General features: G+C 46.8%; 1 protein-coding gene across 1 annotated transcript in view; it reads left to right on the top strand.

The window, feature by feature from the left end:
- Positions 1-19,458, top strand: part of LOC120932616 (ganglioside GM2 activator-like) — an 86,162-nt gene that overhangs the window by 50,822 nt on the left and 15,882 nt on the right. Inside the window, exon 3 of the mRNA XM_040345130.1 lies at positions 1,076-1,255. Within this exon, the coding sequence (XP_040201064.1) occupies positions 1,076-1,255 (180 nt within the window). The remainder of the gene's footprint in view (positions 1-1,075; positions 1,256-19,458) is intronic.

Below are 19,458 nucleotides of genomic sequence, written 5' to 3'. Positions count from 1 at the left end.
CCATCTTGGCATTTTATGGCCTTCAAAACTGTGAAAGGTTGTGATAGGTAGTGAGGAGTGAAATCAAAAATTTACGCCCTTAGAAATGGTGCTGGTGCTTGGTTTTCTGGGGGCCTGTACGTGGCTAGGCTCCCAAAAAGTCCCACGCATGTGGTATCCCCGTACTCAGGAGAAGCAGCAAAATGTATTTTGGCATGTTTGATTAATATATCATTTAGTGAAAACTTTGTACAAAAAATTTTTTTTGTCATATTCCCCCAACTTCTGGTAAAATATAAAATCATTTGGTGGGGGTTTTGTGCCATCTTGGCATTTTATGGTCTTCAAAACTGTGATAGGTAGTGAGGAGTGAAATCAAAAATGTACGCCCTTAGAAATCTTGAAAGCAGTGCTTTGGTCCCGTACGCGGCTAGGCTCCCAAAAAGTCCCACACATGTGGTATCCCCATACTCGGGAGAAGCAGCAGAATGTATTTTGGGGTGTAATTTCACATATGCCCATGGCATGTGTGAGCAATATATCATTTAGTGACAACTTTGTGCAAAAAAAAATAATAAAGTTTGTAATTTTCCCTCAACTTCCCGCAATTTTTGTTTGGGTACACCATTGCATGACCACGCAATTACCAGTTAAAGCAGCGCAGTGCCAAATTGTAAAAAGTCATCTGGTCTTTAGGTTGCCAAATCGTCTGAGGCTTAAGTGGTTAAGGAGTCATTGTAATCATTTGATGAAGATTTTTCTTTTGTTTACTTTGCTGCATTCAAATAGAAAACAATATAAAATTTTCATTTTGACCGATTCGAAAATTTATTAAATTGAACGTTTCGAGTCGAAAAAAAATCGGTAAATTTGAAAATTCCCAAATACAAATTCCGAATAGGAATTGAACGAATCAACCTAATTAATCTAAACGAAATAACTAGAATAACAAATTAAAATGAAACAAAACAACATGCATATGTCTAGTTTCCAGCCAAGATTGTATGTTTGTGCATATCCAGCATTACAACACAAAGGACCATTCTCTTACTTTGATTATACCTTTTATTTATGACATGGTTTTATTTTTTTTCAGATGAAAGTCACTGCAGAGAAGTTTATGCAGGAGTGGATAATGATTCCCTGCTTGAATGAGGTTGGCAGCTGCACTTACGATGATTTTTGTGATATTTTGAATCGGCTAATTAAACCAGGGAAGCCCTGTCCAGGGCCTCTTCATACCCATGGATTACCCTGCCGCTGCCCCTTCCAATCAGTAAGTGTCATCAGCTTGAAACTCAAATAATAACACCACGCAACAAAACAAGGTCTGCCTACCTTTAACCCCACTCTTTGTGAAAAAGCTGTATTCTGTGTAATAAAAAAATCAGCCATTAGGAGAAAAAGCAAAAAAATACTTGCCTTACATTAAATGGGGAGGATGGGAGTCTAAAGGACACATTTACACTATTGCAGTGAATTAACACACTTGAGTTGTGTCAGGGCATCAATTTGAATGGTCTGCTAATGCATTTAAAAAAGTTGTATGTAACTTGTTTGGCAGAGTAAGTAAGTGAGGCATAGGAGATCAAAGACACCACATCCCGGTAAATGAACAATAAAAAAAGGTGTGGAAGGGTAACAAACCCTGGGATTTTTAAGGTGTCATGATAAATAGTAGATCAAACAGATATAATAGACAAGCAATAATTTATTAGAAAATGTATAACATAGTATAAAAAAGAGAGAGATACACAAAACATTTATGATCCCTGGGATTATTAACGGCTTCAAGGAAAAACCGCAGCAGAGCCTGTTAGGAAGGAGCTCGACATGTTTCGCTCAGGAGAAGAGCTTCATCAGGAGCAGTGTAACAGGGTAAACTAAAAATACAAAGAAATAATAATCCATAAGCATTGAGCATTGTAAATAATGCCATATCGGGGAGAGAAGACTCAACGAGTGACGGCTCACTTGGACAGTCTTCCACCCATCACGTCCGGCGTCTCGCGGCTCTTCCCGCATCCGCGCCAGACCAGGCCTCATTCGCGGCCGCCGCAATTAGGAAAGACTGACGACAATGTGACTGGCGACAATGGCTAATCTGCGATACTCTGCGGACTCTATTCGAGGTCTGAGACAATTCGCAACAGCATTACCAGCCGTCACCAAAAAGGCCTTAAAAATAGAGCAACTTTTGAGATTCGATCGACGATCGACCATCAAAAATGTTAACTATTTAACCCAGCTCAAGCACATATCATGTGCTTTGATCAACACAAGATCGGCAGTAAAAAACCGATTAGAAATCCACGATTTCTTACTACAAAACGATCTAGACTGCCTCTTTATTACAGAAAGCTGGCTCTCAGACGACTGCAACACCATTCTCGGAGAATTGGTGCCAGAAAACTATCGCATTATAACGGAAAACAGAATAGGGCAAAGAGGAGGAGGCCTGGCGGTGATCCATAAGTTTCACCTTGCAATCACTAAGCCGGTCCTTCAAAATCCTCTTCCATTCATGGAAACCCTTACTCTTCAACTTCAAACTTCCCCCCAGGAGACTGTTCACATTCTCCTCTGCTATAGGCCACCTGGGCCAAAATCGCAGTTTTTGCCATCTTTAACGGAGTTTATATCCACTTATACCCTTAACAGCAAACACCTTTTGCTGCTCGGGGACTTTAATCTGTGGGCCAACTCCGCACAGGATCCCATTGCGGACGCCTGCATCGATCACCTGGAGGGATTAGGGCTACAGCAACTTATATGCGGGCCAACACATGCTTCAGGTCACACACTCGACCTAATTTTCAGACAAAATCTGAAAATAAGCATTTTAGAAAATGAACCATTGCCATGGACAGACCACCATGCAATTAATTTCATAATCTCCAAAATTCCCCCAGTGATAAAAGCACCCAAGCCGGTGACAATACACTGGGCTAGATCTCAGAAGAAGCTCCATTCGGAACTCTTCAAATCTACCTTGGGAAACAGAATCAAAACAATCCATCCACATCAAACAGCCGCACTGGAGGCCATAAACACAGCCCTGCTACAGTCAGCCGATTTAGTAGCACCGAAACGCAAAGCCTGCATCCGAAAAAGAAAGTCCGGCTGGTTCAACAACCAGCTGTCGCTTCTGAAGCAAGAGCGCAGAAGGGCGGAAGCCGCCTGGAAAAGAAGCCCTGCAGAGGATAACCTCATCATCTACAAGGCAATAACAACACAATATCATAAAGAAATCTTCAAAGCCAAGAAACATCATTTTTCTATGGCGATTAACAGCGCCCTAAACCGCCCCCGCGAACTCTTCAAGATGGTCACCCAGACCATGAATCCAGGATGTCTTGAAGTCCCCAACTCAGACACCCAAGAGTTCTGTAATGAACTATCGGATTTCTTCATCAACAAAATTGAAAGAATCCGGGAAAGCATCTTGCAAAACAATACCCCCCTCAACCCCACCGTCAATCAACCACAAAACACCCACAGAAACGCTCTACAATCAACTAAGTTCACTCTGGAACCGATCTCCATCGATACCACAAAAAATATCATTGGTGCTTTGCGGAACAGCACATCGCCCAATGATATCATCCCCACCAAACTGCTGAAGGAATGTGCCGACATCCTGGCACCACCCATCACACAGCTTATAAACCAGTCATTTAAGGAAGGCACAGTGCCATCCCTGTTGAAAGAGGGCACAATCCAGCCCATCTTGAAAAAACCTAACCTGGATCCCAAGGACCCAACTCACCGCCGTCCCATAACAGGCCTAAATGTTCTCTCCAAGATAATGGAGAAAGTAGTGGTACAACAGCTGCAACAGCATCTAGATACCCACAATCTACTGGATCCATTACAATCAGGCTTCCGTCCCGGGGACGGGACAGAAACGGCCTTACTCAAAATATGGGACGATGCCCTCGAGGCCGCAGACGAAGGAGAATCTTGTCTCCTGGTTCTGCTGGACCTAAGCGTAGCCTTTGACACGGTAGACCACAAACTGTTACTGATGCGACTAGCCAAGGTAGCAGGAGTCGCAGAAGGTGATTTACCATGGTTTTCTTCCTTTCTTGAAAACCGATCACAAACAGTTAAACTGGGTTCTTTCACGTCGGAAAAGCGCACGGTGTCATGTGGAGTCCCCCAAGGATCCCCCCTGTCACCGGTGCTTTTCAACATCTATCTTCGCCCTCTCTTTGATATTATCAGTAGCCAAGAACTACTCTATCACTCTTATGCAGACGATACGCAACTGTATTTTCGCATCTGCAACAAAAAGGATCATCATCTCAGTTTAGAGAAATGTCTCTCTTTGATAGAAAACTGGATGACAAAGAGTTATCTTAAACTCAACAGTTCAAAAACAGAACTCCTTATGTTTCACGCCAGCCGAAAGAGTCAACTGGCAACAACCTGGACACCCCCGCCCATTCTGGGCCAAATCATCACCCCTAGCTCCAAAGTCAAAAGTCTCGGGGTCATCTTCGACACCTTCATGACAATGGACGCACAAATAGGGTCAGTAGTCAGCGGAGCGCACCATCTGTTGCGCCTACTACGCAGACCTATTCCATTTATTCCCAAAGAAGACATAGCAGTCGTGGTGGGAACAATCGTGAATTCCAGACTGGACTATGCTAACGCCCTGTACCTCGGACTCCCAAAGTACCAAATCTCCCGTCTGCAAGTCGTTCAGAATACGGCCGCCAGACTGGTGACTGGGAAAAAAAAATGGGAATCAATCTCACCTTCGCTGAGAACCCTTCACTGGTTGCCAGTAAAAGACAGAATTGCATTCAAAGCACTCTGCCTGACACATAAGTGCATCCATGGGAAGGCTCCGCAATATCTTTGCGACAAGATAGAACCTCACAATTCGAATCGCGTTCTGCGATCCACCGACCAAAATCTGGTCAGGGTACCAAAAACCAAATACAAGTCCAAAGGAGAAAGAAGGTTTGCTTTTCAGGGTCCGAGACTATGGAACGCTTTGCCAACCAGCATTCGGTTGGAGGAAAACCACCTGACTTTCAGAAGACAGATCAAAACTCTGCTCTTCTGATGTCATGAGACACGAACAACTAGCGCCCAGAAGCGATTCAGTTCGCATGCGCCGCGCTTTATAAGTTTTTCATTCATTCATTCATTCATTCATTCATAGTAGAACATCATTGGACAATACCATAATTGTCAAAACAAATGTACAATGTAATTTATGACTGAAAACAATCAAATATTGAGAATACATAGATTTGTAATAACGATAGTTAATGCAAATACACAGATCATAAAAACTGGTTTTCAATCATCCAGTGAAATGACCATGAGCACTCTTACCTGACTGGGCCAAAGGTAATCCAATCGACTTTAAATAACACCGTTGTGTAACCATAAAAATCTATACATGACTATGAAGAAACTTCCATAGTTGTTGCCAACTTAAGCCCGCACAGCCAGAAAGCCCCACTGGACCGAGTCCATCCACACAGGATGATCAAGAATGCTACAGTAAATAAAAGTGACAATAGTGAATGCAGGAAAATATTGGCCCCAGTAGATTCAGACAAAAGGGCCAGAGGATAGCAATCAAGCCATAGAGTATAAACAAATAAATAAATACCTGATCGCATAGAGGTAGTCAGTTCCGAATTAGCTGGAAAAGTATATATTCCAGCCTAGAAGGGGTTAACCAAATCACTGGTCTAAGCTTAGCAAGAGAAAACCTCCAAAGATGAAAAGTACTATTGAGAAACAAAACACAATAGAAAAATATAGGAAACCATCAATACGGGTGTTGAATCAAACACCTATCAAAAAAGTGTGCCTAAAACACCCTCAGAACAGGGGTGAACCGGCATTTAATATACCATAGAAACATGGGAGACATACCTGCAAACAGAGGCTGGATCTGATGACACAAGATAAAAAGCAGTTATACCAAGGACCCTGTCAACGCAGGGCCATCAACTAAACAGCGCAAGCTGTGCTTTTAAATACCCCCCTGGACGGCGTGTGACATCACCGCCGGGGGTGGGCTAAAAACAGAGGTGGTCATTAGCTGGACTGTATCAATGGGAGATGACACAGGGATGACAGCCCAAACGATCCAGCCTACACTACAGCGGAAAACGGGCCACTGCGCATGCGTTGTGACGCATGAGGAGCGTCAGAGGAAGGGCGCCGATCGTCGGTGCCATGTTGGAAATTGGCAACCAACCGTGATGGAGACAGGAGGCGCCAGCCAATGGTGAATAAACACCAACCTAGCCGCCCGCCCACAAAGGGCGGCGACTGACAGCGCATGTGATTAGAGGCCAAGCAATCAACGTGGACTTCTCCACACTGGTTGAATCCATCAGTGAGGCTGGAAAACTGCCCAGAGAACAAACGAAGGGGATGGCCCAAAAAATAAAATAAAGGCCATCTCCAACGCTAACAACCACAGCAACGGAAAAACCTCAATTAGGGATCACCAAAACGGGCCAAACTGACCAATGGTCCGATCAACGTAGGTGCGCCACTAGTGCCCAAATAGCATATGATCCTAACCAAGAGGGATGGACCTCAGAAGCAGTGGAGCTAGAGGATAATGCAGGGGAAGTGGCAACATAAAAAATATAAAAAGTTGAGGATGAAGATTGATGATAAATAGTCAATAACATTGCATGGTAAAGCAAAAAGGGTTGAAACCCCGCTAACTATAGAGAATGAGAATAAATACATTTGACTATAGTATATGTAGAACAAAAGTTGTGATATACAAATGGATGAACTTGGCCCAGATCTGTGGCAAGAATGCTCAGTATTGCATAACATATTAAACAATGGTTACACTGAATTTAAATGACAATCTAAGCACTGAGAATATACCACCATCTAGATACTGATCGAGTCAGAAGAGAAAAAGAAAAATTAGGAAAAGGAGCAGAGAGACCAGACGCAAAACCTGAAAATAAATAAAATAAAATAAAATAAAATTAGCAAACTAACATAATCAAAAAAAAAATTTTTGTTTGGCAGAGTACCAAAAGTCAAGGTGCGCTGGGGGTGCTATTTGTGTGGGTTCCTGCTCACTAACGCTCCTTTGTCAGTCTCCACAAGCATTCTCCACTCAATGCGGATGATGGTCATATTGTGTTGGGGCGGTTCCACCAATAATGCCTCGCACACTCTGGTTCACATGAGTTGCTCACAGTCTCATCCTCTCCTGATAACTTAAAGGAGTTGTAAAGGGAAAAAAAATGTTGCCTAAAATTAATGTCTGCAAGGTAGACAGACAGAATAGTGTAATGATTCTGTTAAAAAACGAGTAAATACCTATTAAATTCCTTCATCTATATCACCTCCAGCGTTCTAGTTTCTGTTCTCTCATTCACTTCCTGGTTTGCGGCGCTCGTTCATGCAAGAACTACATTTCCCAGTATGAATTGCGGCACGCCCAGTAATTCACACCTCCTTGAAGTCTCTAACGCGTAGAGAGCATCCTGCCACACAGATGTAGTTTCCAGGAGGGGGTGAGCACGTGACAGACCACCGCAGTAAAGCCTCCTGTCACGGTGGTCAGTAAAATCAGACAAGCAGGAAGTGAACAGAACAGAGGAAAAAAAAGAGAAACTTCTGAGCAAAAATGAACAATGAGGAAGTGAAAAGTAGAAAATGTATTCTTACCTGAAATTTTCATTTCCTGTAGTCCGTAGGCGGCACACCATGGGTTAAGCTTTCCTTCTAACCCTAAAAGGAAGAAAACTAAAACTAGCAGTGAGACAAGTTAATTAATCAATTTAGACATAATGAGTTCACCTGTCCGGAACCCATAAACCTCCCCCAAGAACACAGACACATGTATCTTATGCAGCAATAAAGTTTATTTAATGGGAGGGTAAACCTGTGCCGCCTACAGGAAATTAAAATTTCAGGTAAGAATACATTTTCTACTTCCTGGGTGTCCTAAGGCGGCACACCATGGGATTTGCAAAGCAGTGCAAGAAAAGAAAGGGAGGGACATCAATGGTTTATGGCACCTTGAAGCACTCTTGAGCCAAAGGCTGATCCCTCGAACGATACTACATCGATTCTGTAGTGTCTTATGAACGTGTTTGGTGAAGCCCACGTAGCCGCCTTACAGATCTGGTCCATTGGAACATGATACCTCTCAGCCCAGGATGCAGCTGTAGACCTTGTGGAGCGAGCTCTTAAGAGAAGAGGGGATTCTTTGTCTTCTAAAAAATAACAGTGCTTGATGGTGTCCCTTATCCATCTTGCTAGCGATGACTTACTCGCTCTTTTTCCCTTGTTTGTCCCTTGGAACTGTAGGAACAGGGCCTCGGACTGTCTAAACTCTGAGGTTCTTTGTAAATAAGTGGAGATGGTTCTTTTTACATCCAAGAGGTGTAGGTCGTCCTCAGACTCATCTTCAAACACAGGCAATACGATTTCCTGATTGATATTCGTGGACGTGGAAACTTTGGGAAGGAAACCCAGCATAGTCCGGTAGCAACCTGAGATAGGGTTTTTTGAATGACAGGGCTTGAAGCTCACTGATTCTTCTGGCGGATGTAATTGCCACTAGGAAGATACACTTGAAAGTCAGGAACTTCAAGGATGAATTTTCCAGAGGCTCGAAAGGAGGTGATGTTAGCCTCTTCAGTACTAAGGGTAAGCTCCAAGCTGGTAACGGCTTATGGAAGGATGGTCGCAACTTGTTAATCGCTCTGAAAAACCTGCTGATGAGAGGTGTTCTTGCAAAAATTCCATTCAGGCAGGAGTTAATGGCAGTCAACTGCACTTTGAGCGTGTTCGGCTTCAGACCCTTTTGGAAGCCCTCTTGTAAGAACTGCAACAGAGATGCCACTTGCTCTGGAGAAGATGAATTTCTGGCACACCAGGCCGAGTAAAGAGACCACACTCTATTGTAAACCTTCAGGGTAGCAGGTTTCCTAGAGGCTAGAAGGGTAGCAATAACCTCCTGAGATAGGCCTTGAGCCGTCAAGGCTCTGAGTTCAAATTCCATGCCGCAAGCTGGAGTTTCTCGAGATCTGGGTGGAGCATCCCCGATTGAAGAAGAAGGTCCTTCTGGAAGGGTAACTTCCAGACCTGATTCTTTGCCATATTCAAGGCTAGCGGGAACCATGCCCTCCTGGGCCAAAATGGCAGGATTGCTACTGCTCTCACCTTCTCGTCCCGAATTTTCTGCAGCACTTTCGGGATCAATGGAATCGGGGGAAAGATATAGATGAAAAACTTCTTCCAGCTTATTGACAGAGCGTCTATTGCTAGCGGATTCCCCACTCTGGATAGGGAGCAGAACTGGGGAAGCTTCTTGTTCTGAGAGTTGGCCATAGCATCCAATTCTGGCAGACCCCACATGGACGTGATCTTTCTGAAGACCAGAGGGTTCAGCTCCCATTCCCCCGGGCCGATCGAATTTCTGCTGAGCCAATCCGCTCTCACATTGTCCACTCCTCTGATGTGGATGGCCGTTAGGGAAAGGAGGTTCTCTTCTGCCCAGAGCATGATGCGGGCACACTCCTTCTGCATGGACAGCAAGTTGTCTGATTGTACCTGAACAGCTTGTGGAGAACCTTGGGCTTGAAATGGATGAGTGCTTTCCTGATCGCCGTGAGCTCTTTCAAGTTCGATGACATATGAAGCTCCTTCTGCGACCAGGCTTCTTGTACCCAACAATCCTCTACATGGGCACCCCAGGCTAAGCCTGAGGCATCCGAGGTAAGGACCGTCTGAATCCGAGTCTTGAGAGATCTGCCCTGCAGGAAGCGTTGTGGGTGCATCCACCAAAGGAGATCTTTCTTTACCGCGAGAGAAATGTTGATAGTCCTCTCCAAAGAGTCTCGGCTCTTGTCCCACTGGGTCAAAATGCAGTTCTGTAGCATCCTGAAATGAGCCCTGGCCCATGGAACAGAGATGATGTCATCATTCCTAGTACCCTCATCGCCTTCCTCGCTGAGCAGTGATCGGTCTGCAGGAGATCTTGCACCGCCTGTTGAAGATTGGTGGCCCTCTGATCTGAAAGGAACAACTTCATTTGAAGGGTGTCTATTGTGAACCCGAGGTAGGGAATGACTGGAGTAGGGTTCAGAGAAGACTTTTTCAGGATTCACTATGAACCCGTGGGTGTCCAGCATTTGAAGAGTCTTGTGAAGATGTTGCTTCAACATGACTTCTGAGGGGGCTCTGACTAGCCAGTCATCTAGATAGGGTGTCACACATATCCCCTGTAGCCGCAGAGCTGCAGTCAGGACCACCACCACTTTTGTAAAAACTCGAGGTGCCGAGGTAATGCCAAATGGTAGGCATGTGAACTGAAGATGGAGAATCTGGTGATTAAAGAGGAGAGCGATCCGTAGATATTTCCTTTGTGCTCTGAGAATAGGGACGTGCAGGTATGCGTCCTGAAGGTCGACTGACGCTAGGAAGTCTCCTTCTTCTACGTTCGCTATGGCAGACCGGATTGACTCCATCCTGAATTTGCGTTTGACAAAAAACTGATTTAAATAAGACAGGTCTATTACTAGCCTCCATCCTCCTGAGGCTTTGGGTACTGGAAATATCGGGGAGTAGAGACTTTCTCTTGATCTGGAACTTTTTCTAGAGTGTGCTTTCTTATGAAATCTTCTACCAACTCTAGAACTACTGGGTTGGAGGGCTTGTTGAGCATGAACTTCTGTGGTGGGAAAGAACTCAGCTCTAGAGAGTACCCTCTTGTGACGATGTCTGTCACCCAGGAGTCCGGCGACGTCTTTTGCTAGACCTGAGAAAAAAACCTCAGCCTGCCACCCACTGGAGGAGAGGCGCTGATGGCGTCAGGATTCTTTGGGCTTGTTGAAGGGCTGCTTCTTGGCTGCCGCTGAATCTTGCCTTTTCTTATAGTAGGGCCTTCTGCCCCGAAAAGAATAGTTCCTCTTTGGGGAGTATCTGGATCTCCCATAAAATGGCTTACTAGACTTTTTCTTCTTTAAGGGAAAGGCAGCGTCTTTTTCCTCATTGTAAGATTTGAGTATATCTTTCAGATGAGGGCCAAACATAGATGAAGGGTGGAAAGGCATGTTAACAAAACTGAATTTTGATGACATGTCACCCGTCCATTGCATTATCCAAAGCGCCCTCCTGGTTGCATTGGATAAAGCGAGGGATCTGGATGAAAACTTCAGAATATCCACAGGAGCATCACATAAAAATTCTGCGGCAGACTTCATTATGTCAATTCCTTTCAATAAAGAGTCTCTGGACACCCCCTCTTCTATATCCAAAGATAATTGACTCAGCCAAATCCTTAGAGCTCTAGCTACAGGAACTGAGGATGCCGCGACCTTGGAGGCGGAAGCTGCAGCTAGGTAATTCTTTTTAGTCAAGCTATCTGCCTTGCGCTCTAATGGGTCTGACAATCTGGAGGATTCGTCTGAGGGGAATAGAGACTTTTTGACCAACCGGGCAGCTGCCAGATCAAGCTTGGGTGGATTCTCCCACTCAGATGAATTTTTGGTGTCCAACCTATAAGTAGTTTTAAAGCGGGCCCCCGCATCAGATTTTTTATCAGGGTTGGCCCAGTCCTTCTTGAACCAGTCACTCAGAATGGGGTGAGAAGGAAGTCTCATATCTGGGATCTGTGGAAAATAGTACAACTGATCCTTTTTTGGTCTGGCCGACACGTCTTTGGAAGACTCTATAGTGTCCTTCACTGCAGACAGTAATTTGGGAAATTTATCCTTGGGCAACAAGTACAAGTCGTCATCCAGATCATCAAATACTAGCTCCGGACTGGATGAGGAGGCACTACAGTCCCCAGATAAGGAGTCGGATGCAGCAGGGGACACATCTCTGATAACTCTCTTTCTTTTCTTGAGGACCAGGGAGTCTTTAAGCTCTTTGAACATGTTAGGCCCCGTACTCACGACCAAACATGTCTGCTGAAACTGGTCCGCAGACCAGTTTCAGCAGACATGTTTGGCCGTGTGTTGGCCCGAGCGGACCATTTTCGGGCGGATCGGACAGGTTTCCAGCGGACAACTGTTTCCTGGACTTGCTTTAAAACAGTCCGCTGGAAACCTGTCCGCCCGGACATGTACGGTCGTCTGTACAGACCTACCGTACATGTCCTGCCGCCCGCCATCCCTCGCATGCGTCGAATGACTTCGACGCATGCGTGGAAGCATTTTAAAGGCGGGCCGCCCACGTCGCCGCGTCATTGACGCGGCGACACCGCGGACACGCCCCGCGTATTGTTTACGCGCGGACTTCTGTTCGATGGTGTGTATAGCCATCGAACAGAAGTCCCCGGGCAGTCCCCGGCCAGATATGTCCGATGGAAACGGTCTGCAGACCGTTTTCATCGGACATGTCCTGCCGTGAGTACAAGGCCTTACACATTTCGCCTTTAAACCATGATAGGAAAGAACTGGCGTTATCAGATTGATTCAGACAAGATTCACAAGTGTCCCTTGTACAAGATTCTGGTAGGGGTTGTTCACATCTCCTGCACAAGTTGTGTTTAGACTTTCTGGTAGCTTTCCCAGAGGGAGCCATCTGGGGGAAACAGAGAAAACAAAAGGCCCCCACCTAAGTAAAATGTGCTTCTGCTGATAACATAAGAAAAGGAACGTGCAAACAAGACAAAAACTCCTACCTCTGACTGGCCAAAGGATCTGCTGCCTAGGCTGAGTGCAGCCATTTGCAGATCCAGACGGTCAGAAATAGCTTGGAGGGCTGGGCCGGAAATGACGCGGCGGGAGTGGGCAGTGAGTACTTTGAAATCCCAGACGCCAGACCCCGCCGCCCAAACTGGAGCCCCACGTTAATGCTGCGAGAGGAAGCGTTACCTTATGCCTTCAAGCCGATCACCGGCGCTCACCGCTTACCCTCTCCATCCGGCCCCGACGCGAACTCCGTAACTTCCAGAAGTGCGTCACACGTATGCGCGGTCCTCTCCGGCGACTTCCGGTACTGCGGCGCGCAGACATCCCTGGGGTCCATCTAACCGATCACTGAACGGGAAATACATGGCGGCCTCCTATCCTGCCGGACCAGGGAATGTCGGGGTGCAGGCTGAGAGACCAAGGATAGCACCCGGCATACGGCCGCCCCTAAGCTCAGTGACCCAGAAGCACCGGGTGTGAGCAACTTGCCTCACGTCTTCTTCACTGGTAAGAAGAAAGAAAAAAATAAATACATGTGTCTGTGTTCTTGGGGGAGGTTTATGGGTTCCGGACAGGTGAACTCATTATGTCTAAATTGATTAATTAACTTGTCTCACTGCTAGTTTTAGTTTTCTTCCTTTTAGCCCTGGTTCACACTGGGTACGATTTGGAACGATTTGAGATGCGATTTGACATGTCAAATCGCATCTCAAATCGGCGGCAATTGTCGGCAATGGCACTGTCCTAATCAGTGCGACGCCGCATCTGCGATTTAAAAAAGTAGTTCCTGTACTACTTTTTGCGATTTCGGGTCGCGATTTACATTAAATTGCGGCCGAAATCACGGCAAAATCGCGGCAAAATCGCAGCCGTAAAATCGCGCATTTTACCGCGATTTTGAATTCGCAGCAGTGTGAACCTAGGCTCAGGGTTAGAAGGAAAGCTTACCCCATGGTGTGCCGCCTTAGGACGCCCAGGAAGAGGAATGTCTCCAGGTAAAGGATGCTTATTATGAAAAAAATAAATCCTTTACAACCCCTTTAATCCCAGGTGTTTGTAAACCTCATATATATAATCCTAATGCATAAAATATGAGTGAGAAGAGAGTGCAGGAGTTCTGACATATATTTTATTAAAATTCCACAGACTTAAAAAAAATTTAAAAAATAAAATAAAATTGATTTCAAAGCACCAAAGGAATAGAAATTGACAGATGTGTTTTACCTGATGACTTTATCAAGCTTGATAAAGTATGTTGGAGTATGTATGGAAACATCATGGTGTAACGTGACCACTGTCTAAATGGCTGAGGAGCTCTAGTAGGTGAATGTACTTCCAGGGTAAGGTGCAGAAGCATATGAATGATCGTGTATTGATTGCAGTAAAAGTCTCCCCAGCTTGTTGCATGTATGTAGAGGTCACTCATATACCAAAGGCGCATTTACCCCTCATGCTCATGCTTGTTGAGGAGAGAAATGGACATGATGTCTGATTGTTATATTTTCTCCATTCAGAGGATGAGGAGAGAAATGGACATGAGGTCTGATTATTGTTTTTTCTCCGTTTGGAAGACGAGGAGAGAAATGGACATGTCTGATTCTTTATTGTTTTTTTCTCCATTTGGAAGATGAGGAGAGAAAACAGAAAATTTATTATCCTTGGTTATACTTACCGTAATTTTCCTTTCCTGATGGACTCCATGGCAGCCTACGTGTGGGTTAACCCCGCCTCCTCTCCAATGCTATAGGACCCCTTTCCCATAAAAGTCAGCTCACCTCTCAGTACTGTGTTCCGTAACTAGCCGACTCTTGGACACTTTATTTTCTTTTAGGGTGGGAACTCAGTCTGCCATGGAGTCCATCAGGAAAGGAAAATTACTTTAAGTATTTGATAATACATTTTCCATTTTCCTGACAGACTCCATGGCAGCCTACATGTGGGAAATAACTAGCCAGACCACACAGGAGGGTATGCTGAACAGAAAATAGTTTTACTTTGTCCCGTCAACCGACAGGATTCTCAAATCAAAATGTACAGAAGACAGTGATGCAGGCTCTATGCATTAATGGGACATAAATGTATTGATAGAGGCCCAGGGGCCATTTTACAAATGATGTCTGGAGCCACATGCGGGCCACTGTCCAGGACGCTGCCATTCCTCTGGTGGAGTGTGCCGCCACCACCTGTAGAGGAGCCAAGCCCTTAGCCCTATATGCTTGTTGGATGTTTTGCACAATCGAGGATGCAATTGTCCTGGTTGAAGCCTTTTTCCCTTTATTGCTGTCTGAATGCAGTATGAACAGATGGTCAGAACGTCTGAAGGGAGAAGTAATCTGTAGATATTCTTTCATAATTTTGCCCATATCCAAGGGATGAGTTTCATTGGACTCCGGAGTCCTGAAGGTAGGTAGAACGATTTCCTGATTCTAGTGGAATACTGAAGTCACTTTCGGGTTTGAACCCAGCATATGTATAAGGACTACCTGATCCAGGAAAAAAATCAGAAAAGGTTCTTCATGACCCAGTGACCCAATCTCGCAAACCCTCTTAGCCGAGGTGATGGCAACTAAGAAGGTTACTTTTGCTGAAAAGTCTTTAATGGAAGATGGGGAGGGCCCCGTGGTACAGAGTCCAGTCAGCGAGTCAAGAACGAGGGGAAGATCCCACTTGGTAAATCTTGGTTTCCGTTGGGGCTTAATTCTTTTTACCCCCCCGGAAAAATTGCCGAACTAAGGGATGGACTGCCCATATGATCTCGGAAATAGCTGACAAGGCGGAAACTTGAACTCTAAGGCCTCGTACACACGATCGGTTAAACCGATGAAAATGGTCTGATGGACCGTTTTCATCAGTCAAAACCGATCGTTTGTGGGCGCCATCGGTTAAAAAAAGCCAACTTGCTTTAAATTTAACCGATGGATTCCTAACCGATAGGTCAAAACAGATCGTTAGTAGGCACGAACCATCGGTTAAAAATCCACGCACGCTCAGAATCAAGTCGACGCATGCTTGGAAGCATTGAACTTCATTTTTATGTCACCACATTCTGACACGATCGGTTTTTTAACCGATGGTGTGAGGGTGCGACAGACCATCAGTCAGCTTCATCGGTTAACCGATGACAACGGTCCATCAGACCGCTCTCATAGGATGGACTGATCGTGTGTACGCGGCTTAAAAGAGCTGAAAGATAATGCCGTGTACACACGGTCGTTTTTCGGCATGAAAAAAAACGACGTTTTTAAAAACGTCATTTAAAATCATTGTGTGTGGACTTCACATAATTTTCCGGCTTCTGAAAAACGACCAAAAAAAAATTCGAACATGCTGCATTTTTTAATGTAGTTTTTTAAAATGTTGTTTTTCGGGTTGTAAAAAATTATCGTGTGTGGGCTAAAACGATGTTTTAAACCCACGCATGCCCAGAAGCGAGCTATGAGACGGGAGCGCTCGTTCAGGTAAAACCACCATTCATAATGGAGTAAGCACATTCATCACGCTGTAACAGACAAAAAAGCCTGATTCGTCTTTTACTAACAAGGAATCGGCTAAAAGCAGCCCAAAGGCGAATAGAACTTACCCTTCAGAGTGGCGTTGTACGTGTTGTACGTCACCGTGCTTTGTTCATAATTTTTTTTTAAAACGATGGTGTGTGGGCAACATCGTTTTTAATGATGAAGTTGGAAAAACTTCATTTTTTGGACATGCTGAAAAATGTCGTTTTTTTTCATGCTGAAAAACGACCGTGTGTACGCGGCATTAGGGTAGGTCTAGTCCAGTTTGAAGGAAACTGAGAACATCTCGAACTCTTGGATTTCTGAAGGACCTGCCCGAAGCAAAAGAGAACTCGACGAATTTGGCCCAAATTCTCCCATAAACCTTATTTGTACTTGACCTTCTTGAGCTCATCAGGGTGGAACCTTGAGAGAGAAGGTCTGGTCTGAGGGTAAGAGGTACTGGATCCCGTTAGCTCAGCTGGATCAAGAGGGAAAACCAAGGCCTGTTCGGCCAGTAGGGTGCCATCACCGCTACTTCGACTGTTTCCACTTGGAGTCTCCGCAGGAACTTGAGGATAATCGGGATCGGGGGAAAGGCATACGCCCTCTTGAACCTCCATCGATCCGTCAGGGCATCCGTCCAGAATGCCTGGCTGCACCGGCCCCCGAGTGTAGAACTTCTCTACTTTGAAATTGCAGGGGAAAGCAAATAGATCCACTTCGGGATTGACTCCCAGGGACAGAATCCATTTGAATGACTGCACGTGGAGGGACCACTCGTTGTTGTCTAATTGAGTGTGTGAGAGGAAATCTGCTTGGGAGTTCTGGACTCCGGAAATGAAAACTGACTATATACTGGCCAGGTTTTTCTGGGCTCACGTCATGATAGGTTTGACTTCTTGAAGAAGTGTGGAACTCTGTGTTCCCCCTTGACTCCTCACGTAGGAGACTGCTGTAGTGTTGTCCATCCTTAACAACACTTACAGTAGGTGTTTGTGATATTGTGCTTTTAGCACGACAGCGTCGCGCTGATACTCGGCGACAGGGTGCCGAGATCTCGCCGACATCTCACACTCACTGGAATAGTGACAGCACATCCCAGCAAGCGCGTCATAGAAGCGACGGGAGATCCGACTTGGATTCCCGCCAATTCTACACGTGTGCGGCGTTTGTTATGAATCCTGAGGGGGAAGTCCCCGCCGGATTTTAAATAAAAATCTGGCATGGGTCCCCCCCTCAGGAGCATACCGGGCCCTTAGGTCTGTTATGGGTTGTAAGGAGAGCCCCCCTACGCCGAAAAAAACGGCGTAGGGGGTCCCCCTACAATCCATACCAGACCCGTATCCAAAGCACGCTACCCGGCCAGCCAGGAAGGGAGTGGGGACGAGCGAGCGCCCCCCCCTCCTGAGCCGTACCAGGCTGCATGCCCTCAACATGGGGGGGTTGGGTGCTCTGGGGCAGGGGGGCGCACTGCGGCCCCCCCCACCTCAGAGCACCCTGTCCCCATGTTGATGAGGACAGGGCCCCTTCCCGACAACCCTGGCCGTTGGTTGTCGGGGTATGCGGGCGGGAGGCTTATCGGAATCTGGGAGCCCCCTTTAATAAGGGGGCCCCCAGATACCGGCCCCCCCACCCTAAGTGAATGAGTATGGGGTACATCGTACCCCTACCCATTCACCTGCAAGAAAAGTGGTAAAAACACAAATAAACCACACAGTGTATTAAAATATTTTATTTTTCTGCTCCGGAGGCCGCCCCCTGTCTTCTTTATTAGCTCTTTTACCAGGGGGGGCTTCTTCTTTGACGTCTTCGGGTGGGTGGGGGCCGCCGTCTGGTTCTCTTCCACCCCCCCGGCGGGTTTCCTCCGGCGTCTTCGGCGGGGCTCTTCTTCTTCCGCTATCCCGACGGGTCTTCTCAACTCTCCGGGGTTCTCCTTCTGTCTTCGCCGCTCTCCGTTGTTGACTCGGCGCACCCCGGTTCTTCGTCTCGCTGTCCGGTGTCTTCTTCCGTGCTGTACGTCTTCTCCTTCCGTGCTGTGATGAGTTCTTCTTCCGTGCTGTGACGTCATGTTCTTCACTTCTCTCCTTCTCCCGATGTTGACACGCCGGTCCTCCTCGCTGAAATGACGGATGCGCGCCTTGCATCGGACCTATATAGGCCTCACAGTCCCATCATGCTCTGTACCTACCCATGTGATACCTACCACGTGGTAGGTATCACATGGGTAGGTACAGAGCATGATGGGACTGTGAGGCCTATATAGGTCCGATGCAAGGCGCGCATCCGTCATTTCAGCGAGGAGGACCGGCGAGTCAACATCGGGAGAAGGAGAGAAGTGAAGAACATGACGTCACAGCACGGAAGAAGAACTCATCACAGCACGGAAGGAGAAGACGTACAGCACGGAAGAAGGGACCGGGGTGCGACGAGTCAACAGCGGAGAGCGGCGAGACCCCCCGGATAGCGGAGAAGACCCGTCGGGATAGCGGAAGAAGAAGAGCCCCGCCGAAGACGCCGGAGGAAACCCGCCGGGGGGGTGGGGGCTTTTTTAAAAGCCACCCCCCCCCCCGGCGGTGGAAGAGAACCAGACGGCGGCCCCCACCCACCCGAAGACGTCAAAGAAGAAGCCCCCCCTGGTAAAAGAGCTAATAAAGAAGACAGGGGGCGGCCTCCGGAGCAGAAAAATAAAATATTTTAATACACTGTGTGGTTTATTTGTGTTTTTACCACTTTTCTTGCAGGTGAATGGGTAGGGGTACGATGTACCCCATACTCATTCACTTAGGGTGGGGGGCCGGTATCTGGGGGCCCCCTTATTAAAGGGGGCTCCCAGATTCCGATAAGCCTCCCGCCCGCATACCCCGACAACCAACGGCCAGGGTTGTCGGGAAGGGGCCCTGTCCTCATCAACATGGGGACAGGGTGCTCTGAGGTGGGGGGGGCCGCAGTGCGCCCCCCTGCCCCAGAGCACCCAACCCCCCCATGTTGAGGGCATACAGCCTGGTACGGCTCAGGAGGGGGGGGGGGGCGCTCGCTCGTCCCCACTCCCTTCCTGGCTGGCCGGGTAGCGTGCTTTGGATACGGGTCTGGTATGGATTGTAGGGGGACCCCCTACGCCGTTTTTTCCGGCGTAGGGGGGCTCTCCTTACAACCCATAACAGACCTAAGGGCCCGGTATGCTCCTGAGGGGGGACCCATGCCGGATTTTTATTTAAAATCCGGCGGGGACTTCCCCTTCAGGATTCATAACAAACGCCGCACACGTGTAGAATTGGCGGGAATCCAAGTCGGATCTCCCGTCGCTTCTATGACGG

Source organism: Rana temporaria, chromosome 3 (genome assembly GCF_905171775.1).
Source record: "Rana temporaria chromosome 3, aRanTem1.1, whole genome shotgun sequence".
NCBI classification, from domain to species: Eukaryota; Metazoa; Chordata; class Amphibia; order Anura; family Ranidae; genus Rana; species Rana temporaria.
This window is presented reverse-complemented; position numbering and strand designations above follow the sequence as displayed.